We start from the raw sequence: 16,558 nt of genomic DNA, 5'->3' as shown, positions 1-16,558 counted from the left end.
CTCTGGTTGCCTCATGCTAATTTTTATTCTCTTCTATTAATCTTCGATTCAGACATAGAATATAATATTTTAAAATATAAAAATTATTAATATAGACAAATTCCTAAATCCTTAGGTAAAGCATTTCACTTTAAAATATAAAAAATTAAGTAAAGTATTTACTTTCTACAAACCTTTTTTCGATCCTCATCAAATTTATTTCGATTCTATTCTACGAACCAAATGTAAACCTCATCATTTATTTGACTGAAGTTGCAAAGCAGGTCTTTCCCTCAATTAACAGAGAACAATAAATAAATAAATAAATAATCGCGATTAAGTAATTGAAATCCACTACTTTGTTTTCATAATATTCCAACAAATTGGATTAATTAATAAAGTGTTTCTTCTCTACATTTCAACGCTTCCCCTCGATTGCCAGCCTTTATATAACCATCTCACCTCACCAGTCGCGTCCGCCCGACTCCTTTCTAGGGTTTTCTTTTACTTCTCCTGTTCGTCTCCGACGATCCTTGAATGGCGGGAGTCCGGTGGCCACCAGAGGACTCCGATCTGAACCCGCCGCGGCCGGCGGCTTCGACCGCCGCCGCTGCTGCAGCCGAGCAGATGATATCTGACGATGACCGCTCGGTGGCGGCCGACTCGTGGTCCATCAAGAGCGAGTACGGAAGCACTCTGGATGACGAACAGCGCCACGCTGACGCCCTAGACATGGTCTCCGGTTGCAATTTCCCCGCCGCCTCCGATTACAGGTTTCCATCTTCCTTTGTCTTCGTTTTTTTTTTGCCGTTGTATTGTTTGCTTTCGTGCTTTTTGAATTGATTGTTCGACATTAAAAAATGATCTTGGGTTCTTCAGCGGGTAATTGAGTGCTGTTGACGTTTCGGTTCGGTTGCCCTGTGTTTAAATGATTTCCACCCTGCGAGTTATTTCTTATTGGATCGGATCTTATAACATTCTTTAAGTCTAGTGCCTTGTTTGTACTGCTAAATAATCCTATCACTTTGAGACTTGTTTGAATTGTGCTGTGAAAGACAAAAACGAAAGAAAGTATATCCTGTAACCACTAGGTGGATTGGGAATGGGACTGAAAAGCGACCCCCCATAAGGTTCCATATGGCAAACGCAGTCAACATATGCAGTAAAAATAAATAAATCTTATTTTGCTTCATCTAAACTAATTTAAACTAAACCAGATGGGTAAAACCATAAGTTACTTTATTTAGTAACTTGTAACTTGCAATTGTTAACTTCAACAATTATTTTGCAAGTGATAAATACCTTGTATGTTAATAAAAATAATTTAGAATATTATCAATTGAGTATGCCCCCGCGTAAGAATATATATGTGCTGTGTGACCATATACCACTAGCATATGTTTTTTGAAACCTTGCTTATTGGGATGCATATTAAACATAATGTACTGATTGCATTATCTTATTTTGGAAATACATTTTTTTATTTATTTTACTATCTGAAAATAGGTTTCTTTCATAAATAGCTACTTAGTTCACCATGTTCTATCACATGAAACACAAAAACCTTTCCTCATCCATTTGTTGTGTTCCAGGGCATGCAATGTGTTGCAATCTTCCTACATGGATGTGCACACGTGCTGTTTGTTGTGTTTCATTCATGACGCCAATGTATAGTTTTTTTTCTATTATATTTAAAAGCAACAAAGTAGATACATCTTTAATTTTATGAAGGCTGTAGTTGGTTGTCTATCTGGTGCCTCGATACTTTCTCTGGCATTGATCCAGTGCCTAAAGTGCATTAACCGTCACAAAGTGTCTACGACAAGTTGAGCTTAATTTGTTGTATCTGCCATTTTGGATTGACTGATGCTGTTTATTGCTGAAATTCCAGTTCATTTGTTGTTTGTGACTGATGTAACAGTTCTGATAAGGAGGGGCCAGACTCAAATGAGGTTGAAGCATCATTACTGGGGTTACAAAGCTATTGGGATGCATCTTACACCGAGGATCTTGCAAATTTTCATGAACATGGCCACACTGGTGAAATTTGGTGAGCCTAGTTTATATGGAACTTTGTCATATTTCTAGTTTGATAAGTTGATACCATAGCACACTCTAGCACAATTTTATGCTTCTTTCTTTCCATTTTAAGTTATTCTTACATGTAGCATGCCGTACCTAAATATGGCATTACTCGATTGCTGTAAATTTTCCATGATTATTCCATTGATTGACCATTTGCATTAATGTCATGTTTTATCCACAATTTCATATTCAAATTTAATCTAATCACCTTCTCATCAACTAAAACATATCATTTGCAAATCACATGCACCAAAGATGTCAAATACAAGTAGCATAGACTATTGTGTAATGTTTTAATCATTCAAACTCATAGATCATGCAAATTTTCATGATCGACATCTCTTCTCCAACCCTTTGTGTCAAATTGTTTCTTTATTATGTTGCTGGTAAAATTTTGTTGTATGTTTCTTTTTCTTTGTTGTTGTCCATTCAATGTTGCTATTTGTGGTTTTACCATATGTAGTCAACTTCTTCAACTGATAGGTTTGGAATCGAAGTGATGGATACTGTTGCAACTTGGACCAAAACTTTATGTGCAAACATTTCTCAGTCACATAAATCAGAAGGCAGTAACAACTCTGAACCTGATCCGGATAGCATCTCTAAAGATCTGTCTAGCTGGGGTGTACTTGATATTGGAACTGGGAATGGCTTGCTGCTGCAAGAGTTAGCAAAACAAGGGTACTATATTTGATACTTGTTCACCTTGCATAACTTCAAAATGTTGGTAAAGTGTTTTTGAAAGTTATTTCAACAGCATGTTTCACTTCGGTGGTTTATAAATTGTGCAGCATACCTTATTGTTTATCCTATCACCAAAAAATTGTGGTTATTGCTGGCAACTACACTAATGCATACAAGGCACTAGGGAATGCTACTACAAGGAATAAGGAAATTGCAAATCAATGTCTTTAGCCATAAGGAATTTGATGGCACAATGCATCCAGCATTTGCCTGAAGTTTATTATATTTTATACTTAAATACCGCATCTGTCCTAAGGCAAAACCCTACCAATTTCATAAATAAACATGATGTACATATAGATCTGGTTGTTGTCTCTGTTGGAAATTCTTTTTGGCTCTTTGCATCCATGACGTGTTCTTCACTATATTTTCTCATAGAAGTTAGTAATATGTGCTATCTATGTGATTATTGTTAATGATATTTAGAGCAGACTGTGGGTAGTATCTTATGCCAATCTGCTGTGAGTTTGTGTACCCCAATTTCAGGTTCTCTGATTTAACTGGAACAGATTATAGCGAAGGAGCAATTGTCCTTGCACAAAAGATTGCCACTCGAAATGGTTTTCCTAATATAAATTTTATGGTATGCATGTGAACATTCCTTTACTGTATGATATGTGCTAGTCAACATGATACTGTGGTACTTTGTTCTTTAAGTTTACTTGATTTGTTTATGTTGAAGACATTTTTTTTTGCATTTTTTCCCTTGATCAGCAATTTTCAGTTAAACTTGGAGTTTCTTTTGTGGGGTTTTCTTATATAGTTTATAATCTATAGATTAATCAAGGATCATATAATGGAGCTCATTATCCATAAGTTTTTACTCAATCTATGATCATAAAATGGAACTTACTTTCAATTTGTGAACTGTTCAAATTTCATTTGATTTGGGAAATGTTTGTCTTCAAGACCAATTTCATTTTTGATATACTCGAGGGTGAAACTAGGTCAGTTCTCCAGTCGGCCTTAACAACAAACAGGACTTGGCCCAAAAATTTTCTAGTTACCTTTAAAGGCTGGTTCTTTGTTTTTCCCCCCTTATAATCTCTCTCTAAACATATGTGTGATTTATGAATATTTAAGTCCTGACCCACCCCACCCCTTCCCCCCTCCCTTTTTCTCAATCCAAAATTAAATGGATTTTTTTTGTGTCTATCCAGTTAATTTTTCACCTTTCTTATATTGCAACTGAACAGTTATGTGCAAAATGACTATCTATTTATCTATAATAACTACTTATGCAACAAAGTTCTTGCTTTACACTATGCCCCTCCCTTTGTAGGTCTTTTAGAAACTATAATATGGTTATTGATCCTTGAGATATCTAGCATGATCTGCTTGTTCATGTTATGTTATTTGAATTTTGAGTTCCGACAGTGGTTCTTTTTTGATTGATCAAAGAAGGGTGATTGTAGGTTGATGATGTTTTGGAGACAAAACTGAACAGAAAATTTCATCTTGTAATGGACAAAGGAACATTGGATGCCATTGGCTTGCACCCTGATGGCCCAATGAAAAGGTATTTATAATTCTACCACCTTCGGAAACTTTGATTTTATCTTAGTTTAAACCTTGCCATCACTTGTGCGGCTTCACTCGATACATGAAAGAGTAGGTGGTTGAATTTTTTCCATTCAATACTATTGCAACAGCCAATTTACATTCCAAGTCAGAATTAGACCTATAACCTTTCTTTTATCTTGTTTTATTGGTTTGTACTCGTTGATAAACAACTTGGCTACACATCTTTTTGTTTCATCATCAATTAAGTTCAGAATGATCAGGATCGTGGTAAGTGTTTGTTAGTGTGGTACCTAACATTTCTTTTCCAATACTGGGAGGGAAAGCATGGTAGAAATTCATTCATGTTATTTTTAGGAATAAATAATCTTAATCTGGATTCATTCGGAATAAATAGTTGTTGTTTAGATATAAAAGGATTTAAATAAAGTAATATTTGGCACATTCAGTTAAGCTAATGCCTTTTCTTTTTATTGTTAGGCTAATGTATTGGGAATCAGTATCGAACTTGGTTGCATCTGGTGGGATACTGGTAACTGCTACCTTCTCTCAATTGTTTACCTTTTATCTTGTTCTGATGCACCTTGGAACTAACTAGTGTTCTGATATATTCATATTAGTGACTAAACTTTTCTTACCACTTTCACCATTTACTGAACATGTAGTGATTTATTCAGGTGATTACCTCTTGTAATAGCACAAAAGACGAACTGTTGCAAGAAGTGGAAACCTTCAATCACAAAATGCTTGATATCCAGGGTCTGAACCAGGACCAGGACCAAGAAGGAAGTGATGAGAATGTGGTTTTCCAGTACCTTGATCATGTTCGAACCTATCCAACTATCTTGTTCGGCGGCATAGAAGGATCTCGTGTTTGCACCGTTGCTTTTCTGCACCGCTGAATCTCCATGTGTTTGATTTCTTAAGCCCTTACTTCTAAAGAAAGGGTGATGTTGATTGCACTAGAGCAACTGGTTTCCTTGTAATTGGTCGTGTAAACTTATTGTTTTTTTTTTGTTGTTGTAGTTTTCTTATAATAATTTGATATGGTGAACCTTCTAATTATACTGTCTGTTAGCCTGCACTATGTGCAGGTGATTTAAAGTGTCACTTCTATTTCAGATGTTTGGAAATTTTTAAATTTAATATTATCTTTTTATCTAAAATACATAGTTTCTCAAGTAAATTTATTGATAATTTTGAAAAAAGACTACTATTTATGGTTTATAAGAACGAAATGAATGGTAACAAAAATCAAATTAGTTGCCGTAAATCACTAAAACATTGTACGTAGTTCGAGATATTTAAATATTTACTGTTAATATTTTCCTTTTCGAATTAATATTTACATTTAAGAAGCATTACATCAGCATTTAAACTAAAGTAATTAATATAAAAATTGCAAAAGTTCATTATAAATTGATTTGCTGTAAAGTAGTAAAATCAGCGTGGCACTTATTTAAGGATTCGGCCCCCACGTGCATCACACGTGCGAGCATCTCCTTAAATTAGAAGCCATCGAAACGGCCGCCGTACTGCTTCGAACAAGGGTTTAGGTCACCGCCTCGCTCGTCTCGTTTTGTGGCCGCGACTGCTGTAGCTCGCCAGAAAGAATGAGGTCTGTGTAATTTCCACCTTGCAAGTCTACATCTTTCTTTGCTCTTGTGCTTCTCGTATTTGTTCTACTTGGTTTTATGCTGCGGAAACGAAGAGCACGGAATGATGCCGGCGGGAACGTCGCCTACCACCACCAGAGCTTCAATTATTGTTGTTCGTACATTTAAATAGTCCATAATTTTCTTGGAGCATCACATACCAACATCTAGTAGCAGTATTTAAGCTAGTTGATTTTGCTATAAGAGTATAGTGGACTTGTAATTTTTCAGGGAAAAATTTCCATCTTTTAAACTACATGAAAGACATAAAATTGGAGATTACTTGAATACTGGAAACAATTTTGATCCCCGTACTTGGAAAATATTGAACATTATATGAAGGCCCTATTTTCGTAGTCTCAACATAATTGTTTTTCCTTGACTTTTAATTTTTCAAGCTTAATGAGTTTGGCCAACTGTAGGATAAAAAAAGACAGTGAAGATAAAATTATACTTTCTCTAAATTGATAACTTGAGCTTTTAGAGTTTATTAGATATCCTGTATTTATGCATCTAGCATGGATGAAGATTAATTAAGTGGAATTAACAGAAGGGATGTTGCATGAGATTCTATCTAGAATAAAAAATAAAGGAGGAAGGCAAAAATTTGTCAAGGTAACAAAGATGAAAGAGTGAATAGTAATAAGTGAGCTAGATAAGGAAGGGCTTATCATGTTCCTGTAAAGTATCTGAAAGACAGCACATTTTTTTTGTTCTGTTTCTGAAAGTTTTTTCTCAACTCATTATTTTGTCCATGTTTTAATTTGTGCAATAGATGAGCATGTAGTTCATCAGATATCACTTGACATCTTGATGAGATGCTAGCTGGGTAATGGCTGATCCAAATTTTCATGTGGAAAAGTTTAAGGTGCTTGAACATTGTCACTTAGGATTTTCTCATCCCTTTAAGTAGCTTTTCCTTAAGCTCAATGATGGTGGTATTAGTCTATTAATTTAACACGTAGAAAGGGGAATATAAGAAACCCATTACGGAAACATTGCCTTTTGTACCAGCTTGATTGTCTATAGTTAATAAAAATTGATTTTCTCATGAATTATTTTACATATCAGTCGTTCCCCTGAAATCAAGTGGGCACAGCATATTGACAAGGTCTACATCACTGTACAATTGCCTGATGCAAGAGATGTGAAGGTTAATCTAGAACCTGATGGCATTTTCACTTTCTCTGCCACAGCTGGTGTTTCAAATAACTTTTATGAGTTAAAATTAGAACTTTTTGATAAAGTAAATAAAGAGGTAATGTTTTCTAATTCCTTCTTAATCAACTGATATTTTCTTGTTTCCCATCACCTAACTTGTAATGCATTACCTACCAGGAAAGCAAAATTAATATCGGTGTCAGGTCTATCTTTTGTGTGATTGAAAAAGCAGAGCCGCAGTGGTGGAAGAAGCTACTGCATGGTGAGGGAAAGACTCCTCACTATGTGAAAGTTGATTGGGATAAGTGGGTAGATGAAGATGATGATGGTATATTCCCTAGTACTTTCTTGCTTGCTGGGTTTAACAAAATGGTACCATCATGATGCATACTTCAATCATATGCATGCAAGTCTTGCATTTCTTTTCCTTGCTATACATGGATGCTTGTATAATGCATATCTTGGAGATGTATGATGCAAATTTTAAGGTTCCTTTTGTTTGGCTAGAAGTCAGATACCAATGTTATCAACCCACTTCCTTCAAAGGAAGCATAAATGTCCAGTCAGCAAATGCCATAGCATTTGATTTTAGATTTGCTTTTATTACCTGTATGTACGTATTCACTCAGAACAAATTTGCTTTTTCTGTCCAGATCTTTTTTTCCTATTATCTTGTCAGTTAATGCTTGTCAAAAACCAGTAAAATTGTGAATTCTGAAAATGTCTCCACAAACAGATCGATGACACTAAAACATTTTGGGTATGCAATGATGTTGTTCATTTCCTCATCAAATTAGTCATTCATGTGATATTATGGGCATGTTACTTAAAATATAGGGCTTATTAAGGATTTTTTGCCTTAATTTTTATGCAATCAATTTCTTTGCAAATGCTTTTGTCTTGTTACTGTATATGAATACCAGAACATTTCAGGTTGATGTTTTCACAATATCATTTATTGATCTTGAACCTGCCTCTTCCAGACAATGTCTGAAGAAATTAATTACCTTCTATTGGTGATGTTTAGCCTACATAACTGTCTTCAGTTTACCAAATAGGAAGTATTGTTCATGCTACTACTAAAGTACTAGTCTGCTAAACCTTAAGACATTTGGTGTCACTCACTGGATATATTTAATGTATAATTGAATTAGCTTGACGCTTTCAATCAATTTTTTTGTGTTCTTCCATACATATTTTTGACAAATAATTGGCTCCCCTGATTTGACTACATTAGGTCGACCTGATTTGGATTTGGGAGGCATGGATTTTTCGGTAATGGCCACCTCACATATTTCTTCCTGCAAACTTTAATTCAGTTGATCATGGATTGATATGTATATTCATTTACAGAAATTTGGTGATATGGGGGGTAATGCTATGGATGATGATTTTGAAGATAGTGATGATGAAGGTAAAGTTGTAGAATCTGCCATTTAGTTAACCAATTTCTTATATTAATTTGATTTCATTGCTTTATTTGTTCCTATGCTCTGATATCCAAATATCAGTGATCCATTTTGCTGCATTAAAGTTTAATGTTAAGAACTTTGTGTCAGACCATGCCGATGGACTCTAATGACCTTATAATAGATCGCCTCCTATAGTCCACACCCGTTCATGTCTTTGAGCTGAATAACTCATATTTATCCTCAAGGAGATCACTATATAGCTTACAATGTTCCAACCATTTGAAATATTTGCTGAACTTTGATTTTAGCCATGTTAAATTACTATGGCCTGAATTAGGATATAGAACAAGCCATGAGTCTCAACTATTTGAAGTTGGCTATGTGGACCTTATTGCTCGATTGAATTCTGTAGGAGTGTGTTGGTTGATTTGAAATATTTTATAAAATATTAAAAGTAAGATAATAAGGAAACAATTTTACTTTGCTTGGTGTATCGTTGCCAAAAGTCTATAGGACTTGTTGGCGGCCACACACACAAAAAAAAAAAAAGTGGATATAAGAAAAATAGAAGGGGAAAAATGATGGATTGTATAATGCAGAAATGTTACAATAAAACAAATAGTGAAATAACAAAGTAAGGGTAGAAGGCAAAGAATAGATTATCTTCACAACCTTCTATGTTATTATGTTGATAAAATTTCATTTTGACCCTCATAATTTACTTTTTCATTTTATCCCTCAGTTTAGAATATTACATTTTACCTCCATATATTGTAAAGTAGAAACAAAATACCCCTTGACCTTAATGTTGCTTTTTCTCTCATGCAAACAATGATTTCTCCATTGTATGCGCTACGTACAAGTTAATAAGATGAAGGTATATTTGACAATCAAGTTCAAATAATCAAATGAATTGGGTAGAATGAAATTAGGCATGTCAAGCTTTGGGAAGATGAGATTCACAAGCTTGTTTAAGAAGAGATTATGGTGAGCTCTACAACAAGTTAACATGAAGGGTAAAGTGTAGAAAGGATTAGGAAGCACACTAAACAATCACTATTTTTCCATTCTAAAATTTCATAATTCCTATCTTCTCTTGTTATGTGTTGCGCGTGGAAGAACAGTATCGTCTCCAATTGAGATTAATCTTAACGGAGGAGAGGTATTTGGTTTCTCTTTCGGATGGAGTGATTTATGGGGAAACTAGGGAAATCATTTTCCCACGGTTTGTCTTGTCTCCCTCCTTTTGAGGTCCATGGTGAGGGAATAAGCCACTGTGAGCAATATCTTTAGTGTTGCATATTTTTATATCATGATTCACAAGGCTGGGATTTTTGCAAACTCTATCCTTCTATGTCAATGTTAGTATTCATCTAGTTCTCTTTAGTTTTCGGTTCAACAAATCTGAAGTGAGTCCTAGAATACTCATAGTAGTAGATATTCAATCAAGCTTTGCCTTTTGCTCGATGTATGCACTGAATGTCTTCTACTCTTAACAGAGCCAGCAGAAAAAACTGAACATGCACCTGGAGATGCGAAGACCCAAGAAAGCTTGTCGGATGACAAAAAAGAAACAGATTGAAGCATGTGAAAGTCCTTCCATATGTTTTTGCCACCATTGTTGTGGTTTACCATCTGGATCGAGGAAACATGTTAAATTGGTATCTAGTGTTTTAAATCATCTTAGAGAAGACATATTTTACTATTGGTTATCGTGTGGTGTTGAGACTATGAGATGAGCTTCTATGGTTGAAAATTGTGGTTCCTTTGCTAATCATGTCATTGAAGTTTAACTATTTAATTTTATAAAGTTTATTAAGATCTGTTTGTTTCATTCAGTGTTCTTTTTTTTTTTAAAAAAAAAGTAAATAATTTTACTATTTGGTGTGATTTAAAATTAAGTTCGATAGAAAGTTTCATCATTGTTAGTCAATAGAAAACAAGGGTTTCCTTTGGGAAAGTTGTTTTCCACCCAAAATGAAGAAAATTTCTCCTTTCAAGAGAAGAAATTTACTTTTACTATAGTTTTTAATAAATTTTCTTGTTGAAGTAGCTCATATAAATATTTTATCTTATGCTAAACAAATCAGCAGGTGATTAAATTGTGTCCTCCCATTATGTGGTAGGAATACTACACAGTTTTTAAAATATTTTAAAATTATGTCAATTTTAAAAATTTGTAACTTCGACTAGGTTATGAAATTCATGTTCGAGGACTTGTTAGGTTATGAAGTTCATGTTGAGGACTTGTTAGTTTAGAATGTAATGAATTAATGAACTTATTTAAAGTGTTTTTTGAGATGTTTAAAATTATTAATGAATTTTGATTAAAATTTATTATTTTAAAATTTTTTAAATCTTCTTGACTAGACAATTATCTTCACTTTTGGTGATGTTTATGAGTAAGTATAATAGACTTAAACGTTTTAATAAATTTGTATTAAATTATCTCAAAGTTTGAAAATTTTAAAAAATTTGATATCTCTCAATGGAGATCATAGAGTCTAAATTTGAGAGGATGATTACATTCAAAGGCTCTCAAAAATATAATGATACTGATTTAAAATAATTTAAAATTTATTGATGACCTTAAATATTTCATAAATGCTTCAAATAAAATTCATTACATTCTTTATTTTTTTGGAGTATAATTATATCCTCAGATATCAATTTCATAATTTAGAGAGCTATAATTTGTTTAAAATTGATATAATTTTAAAATATTTTGAGAGTTGTATAATAATTTTGTCACGTAATGATAAATATAACGTATATTTTGATAAATATAAAAGTTGGGTATTTACAAAAACCTGATTACACCGTCGGTTCAATAAATTGCTATTTTTTTTTATTTCTCTATGGAATACAAAGTCAGGGTTTTATAAAAAAATGTAGCGATTAAATTATATTTTTGAAAATGTGTAAAAGTCAAATTAACCCGATATTTCTTGTGATTGGTTCAGCAACAAACCCACAGTCCAAATCCTAAAGCCGGCTCGATCCGGTTCATAAGTCTGACTCGGTCTGGATTCGACCCACAAGAACAAGACCCGGATTAGGGTTTTGGAGCTCACCTATAAATGCCTGTGCGACCTGTTTTCGCGCAATCCTCTGATCTCGGCTGCCGTCGGAGGTAGAGCTCTAGAACCAGCCATGGTTCATGTCAGTTTCTACCGAAACTGTAAGTCTTCCATCTCCTATGCGAATTTAGTATATACACGAAGTTCCTTCTCTCTCGAAATCTGCTTTTCCTTTCGATTTTAGGGTTTGTTGTCCTGGATCTGCAACTTCTGGTTGTAAAGATCCAATTTTTTTGATGAATGCCGGTGCTGGATTCGGTCCTTAATCTCCGGTTTGCAACCGCTAAACCTAGCCGCTCTTGAATCCTTGCAGACGGGAAGACATTCAAGAAGCCCCGCCGTCCCTACGAGAAGGAGCGGCTTGATGCCGAACTGAAGCTGGTCGGCGAGTATGGGCTTCGCTGCAAGCGGGAGCTGTGGAGGGTGCAATACGCGCTGAGCCGGATTCGCAATGCTGCAAGGGAACTTCTCACGCTGGACGAAAAGAACCCTCGCCGGATTTTCGAAGGAGAGGCCCTGCTTCGCCGGATGAACCGCTATGGCCTCCTCGAGGAAGGACAGAACAAGCTTGATTACGTCCTCGCTCTCACCGTGGAGAACTTCTTGGAGCGCCGTCTGCAGACTCTCGTCTTCAAGTCGGGGATGGCAAAGTCCATCCACCATGCGAGGGTCCTCATCAGACAGCGCCACATAAGGTACACCTCTTGTTTTCTTCAATCGATCGATAGAATCGCCTGAAATTTTCAATACCCTAATTTACAATTTCTCACAACCTGATTCTTTTTTTTTCTTTCTTATTCACTTTCTTTGATTTTTAATTCTGTATACATTCTAGAAAATTTCATAAACGTTTACTTTATGGATATGGTAGTCAACATAGATTTCCTCATTAAACTGTAGTTGCCATTCTTTTGACCATGAGCAGCATACTTATCTCTACTTATAGTTCTCTTGATCATCAATGTGCCACACATCTCTCTCCTTTATACAATTGATTCACATCATGCTGCTGGTTACGACGAAGTGCATAACTAAGTACTCTGTTGTGGTCAACTGTAGCTTTTCGGTTTACCTCCGATCGTGATAGGACCCGATCGTATACAGGGCCGCTAGAGTGACGGATTCTACCTTTTGCAGAAGATTCACATCATGCGTTAATTGCATGTTTGATGATTTATCTATCTTGCTACTGTTTGGTTGGCTAAATTCTTGCAAAAGATTAATATTTTTTTAATCTTTGATCATCAATGAGTTAAATTCATGCTACCTATTCCTTTACAAGGTTTTGAAACACATGTGCAAGCAGTATGCAACAAAGCCATTGCATAGCACATGAGATAAATCTCTGGGACATTAAGAATTTAGCATATTAATGAATCTCTAAATGCCTAATTAGGACCTAAAGTATAAGCATACAGTTTTAATATTTGATCTTTTGAAAACATAGCAAATCTTCATTTGCTTGTTATTCCTATTGCCATAACATGTTATGGAATGATGATAAGTAATAAGGTTCAATGCTTCACATAGTTTCTTTGATGTTGGAAACTCATCGACTCCTCAAACTTTTCTTGGTCTCTTGTACAAACTATCTTTGCAGAGTTGGTAGGCAGGTGGTCAATATCCCATCATTCATGGTGAGGGTTGATTCAGCGAAGCACATCGACTTCTCCTTGACGAGTCCATTTGGCGGTGGCCGTCCGGGAAGGGTGAAGAGAAGGAACCAAAAGGCAGCAGCAAAGAAGGCTGCTGGCGGCGACGAGGAGGATGAGGAATGAGCGATATGGATTTCCTTATGTTTGATTTTTGCTAGTAGCTTGTTTAACCCGTTTATTCTGATTTTCTTGTTAAATTCTGAAGGTTGAACGTTTTGTGTTAGCACCTTATCATCTTTTTGCATAATCCAAGTTCTGAAGGTTGAACGTTTTGCATAATATCATCTACATGTACTGTGATACTCTATCTTGAATGTATTAATGAATTCATCAATGATTTAATGAATTCATCAATAATTAATGTAAAATGATAAAAACTTAGAGTTAATCCTGATTAATTTAACAATGCTAGTCAAAAAAATTTTTACCAACAACTCTATATAGCAACAATTTTGATTAAAGCTACTTTTTTATTACAACAGTCTGAGTCAAAATTAAAGGGGAGATTAATCAAAACTATTATATGAATATTTGATCACAATGAACCACTTTTGACTGAATTAAAGAAGTTTTAACTAATAATTTTGAACATGTTAAAATAGCTTTAGCTAAAGTTGCTATAACAACACTAGAATAAAGATGCCTTTTTTGAAATTATCCTCCTTTAGTTGTAAGTATAAACTCAGAGAAAGCGAGAAATGCATTAATGACTATAATTGGTTGAAAGAGCAGAGCAGAGTATTCAAATCATTGAACAAGGCCTTATGGTCTTTAACAAAAAACCTGAAGGTTTCCTGTAGGGAAAATAAATCAATAAAATGGAAGCTTACATTTGCTCACTGAATGAGTTCTGCCGAAGCTAGTTGGTGGGCAACCTTGAGGAGGTTCTAAGCTGTCACTGTTATAGTTCACAGACATGAGACATAGACCATGTGGTGGAGCTGATAAAGCAACTTTCGCAAGTTCTTTGCGGTCTCGAGCTGAGATGATCTGTGGAACGACGTCTGCAGGAAGTGCTTCTCTTCCAACTTGAAGCAGCAAAGCTACCTGCAGCGAATTCACAATGCATTCAAAAGTCCCTAGAAGAGTGCAAGATATAACATCCATTTGACAGGAGAATGTTTCTAAATTCACCTCAACTGGAAAAACAAAAGCATTTAATTCAATGCAATACGAGTTCTAGGAAATCTGCAATTTTGTCTGCCTTAGTCACTTTAAAACTATGAGAATCGAGATGTAAAAACAATCGAGTGTTACCATGTTGCGCACTTGTCTGAATAAGAATCCAGAACCCTCAACCTCAAGCTGCAAAACAGCACCCTGCAAATGCAATTTGCTCATATATAATGAGTCATTTCGTCAAACTAGTTGATTGTTTGCACTGGGCATAATTGATCACCGTTTCAACGATATTGAAATGCAAAATTTCTTTCACCGGATTTCCCATCCGATCATTGTGTGTTGTATTAGCAAAAGAGGAAAAGTCATGCTTTCCAACAAAATATGCTGCAGCTTCCCTCATGACAACTGGATTGAGCTTATAAGCACTGTGGTAGGCAAAAAGACACTGAAAAGGATCCATTATCGCATAATTGTATATCTTGTAGTGATATGTCTTGCTTTTTGTGGAGAAACGAGCATGAAATTGGGGTTGGACTGGACTAATTTCTCTCACTCTGATTTCTCGAGGCAGAAGGCCATTCAAAGCAGAGTGAAGAGTATCCAAGCTATCAAACATGAAAGGTGTGATGAAGTGAGCAACCTGAGGAAGGAGGAAGCAACTTAAATGTATACTTCTTCAGAACATCAAAGATGAAGCAACTGATTTGCTTTGAAAAGCATAGGCAATATTAACTAGAATTGTGAGCTTAACCTTCAATTTCCATCACTAGAATTGTTTACTTGACGAGTATTAAAGGATAACCAAACCTGGCCCCAAGCATGGACACCAGCATCAGTCCTGCTTGCACCAACCAAGCAGAGTTCTTTTCGACTGAGCTTGGTAACGCGTGTCAAGGCATCTTCAATGAGACATTGTATTGTTGGTGGTGACTGCTGATATTGCCAGCCTAAGATGCATTCAAGAAAATAATAAATCATACTTGAAAACTAAAAGTGAGGAATGAATACTTATCAAACTGCTGAAAGATGAAGATCGAGATTCATATATCGAAAAAATGGAAGAATTTGTGTCACAAAGTTATAATGACACTAAATAGACATGGGATGGGATGCTTGTCCCTCGAACAAGCATTTCCGCAAACAGATTAAAGGCACCGCGTTCAAGTGTACAGACATAGAACTCTCGTGCAATTATGCGTCGAACAATGGTTCACTAAGATCAGACAAAATGAATAAGGCTGTGTTCGAAATTACTCCTTTGTCGATGTAGAAGGCAAATCTGTGAACGAGTTTTGAAAACGCAGGATCAAGGATAAAGCAGCTAAGAACATCAATCAGATCAATAGCAAGAAGGATGAGTTGAACCAGAGAACTTGGTGCCGTCATAGGCGATGACCATGCGCCACTTGTGAGAGGAAGGAAGCGACACCATTGCCGACTGCGTGTGTTCCTTCGCCAAGCCATCGCTCATGCACTGCCATGGAGGAGATCACTGAGATCAAGATAATAGATGAGACGGTGACGAGGAGGATGAGCAGAGTGTACCGGGATTTTCTGCCGAGAGAACGCCGGAAGAGGAGAGGCGGCCGCCGAGGCCACGGCCGCGATGACCATCCGCCGCCCGATCTTCCGTTTCGCCGGTGACTAAAATTTTGAAGGCCCAAAAGACGGGGAGTGATATTTGACCCAAAGAATCAAGTTTGGTCCGGTTTAAGAAATCCAACCGGACTCAAATTAAGGAGTAACTCGGCTGAGTCAGGACTGGACCAAATTGGTTTGGTCCGGTTCAATCGAGAAAACCTGATTTCGATGGGTTTAATTTATGATTTCGGCCGGCCTCTTCCTCCCTTCTCTGCAAAGCGAAATCCCGTTCCCGAGCTCCGGCGATCTCCGGCTTCAACTCCTCCAGCGATATTCGCGACCACTTTCCCTTATTCTCGATCTTCTTCTTATCTTCTCCTGTCCGTGCGACCAGCATTTGTCCGGAGGGTTTTGGATTGTTTTCTCCTCCGCTCGGGTGGGTGTTGCGGGTGAGCAGAGGAAGCTACTCCCTCCTTATTTCCTCTGTAGAAGAGCTCCCCTTGACGAGAAGTCTTTCCTTTTTAGGTAATCTGTCAAGGTTTCCTTTCTAGATTACTTCTCAC

At 36.2% G+C, this 16,558-nt stretch overlaps 4 protein-coding genes across 4 annotated transcripts; 3 read left to right on the top strand and 1 right to left on the bottom strand.

The window, feature by feature from the left end:
* The first annotated feature begins 447 nt into the window (after positions 1-447).
* On the top strand, positions 448-5,497 carry LOC141839104 (uncharacterized). The gene is made up of 7 exons (XM_074726768.1): positions 448-752; positions 1,901-2,029; positions 2,548-2,745; positions 3,295-3,391; positions 4,224-4,327; positions 4,810-4,861; positions 5,007-5,497. Exons 1-7 carry the CDS (start codon positions 517-519, stop codon positions 5,229-5,231), a joined length of 1,041 nt encoding a protein of 346 aa, XP_074582869.1. The 5' UTR covers positions 448-516; the 3' UTR covers positions 5,232-5,497.
* A 372-nt stretch (positions 5,498-5,869) lies between these two features.
* Positions 5,870-10,378, top strand: LOC141839105 (uncharacterized protein OsI_027940-like). The gene is made up of 6 exons (XM_074726769.1): positions 5,870-5,947; positions 7,056-7,242; positions 7,323-7,473; positions 8,383-8,420; positions 8,499-8,559; positions 10,057-10,378. The coding sequence occupies exons 1-6, from the start codon at positions 5,943-5,945 to the stop codon at positions 10,137-10,139; spliced, it is 525 nt and encodes a 174-aa protein (XP_074582870.1). The 5' UTR covers positions 5,870-5,942; the 3' UTR covers positions 10,140-10,378.
* Positions 10,379-11,655: 1,277 nt separating this feature from the next.
* On the top strand, positions 11,656-13,565 carry LOC141840500 (small ribosomal subunit protein uS4y-like). The gene is made up of 3 exons (XM_074728500.1): positions 11,656-11,738; positions 11,951-12,332; positions 13,238-13,565. The coding sequence occupies exons 1-3, from the start codon at positions 11,711-11,713 to the stop codon at positions 13,413-13,415; spliced, it is 588 nt and encodes a 195-aa protein (XP_074584601.1). The 5' UTR covers positions 11,656-11,710; the 3' UTR covers positions 13,416-13,565.
* Positions 13,566-13,998: 433 nt separating this feature from the next.
* LOC141841610 (uncharacterized) lies at positions 13,999-16,041 on the bottom strand. Its single transcript, XM_074729791.1, has 6 exons — positions 15,960-16,041; positions 15,780-15,888; positions 15,222-15,361; positions 14,692-15,054; positions 14,550-14,612; positions 13,999-14,339 (listed from the first exon to the last, which is right to left on the bottom strand). The coding sequence occupies exons 1-6, from the start codon at positions 16,026-16,028 to the stop codon at positions 14,103-14,105; spliced, it is 981 nt and encodes a 326-aa protein (XP_074585892.1). The 5' UTR covers positions 16,029-16,041; the 3' UTR covers positions 13,999-14,102.
* Positions 16,042-16,558: the final 517 nt, after the last annotated feature.

Source organism: Curcuma longa, chromosome 11 (genome assembly GCF_044706935.1).
Source record: "Curcuma longa cultivar G26 ecotype Majalengka, Jawa Barat chromosome 11, ITB_CL_G26_1.1, whole genome shotgun sequence".
Classification (NCBI taxonomy): Eukaryota; Viridiplantae; Streptophyta; class Magnoliopsida; order Zingiberales; family Zingiberaceae; genus Curcuma; species Curcuma longa.
This window is presented reverse-complemented; position numbering and strand designations above follow the sequence as displayed.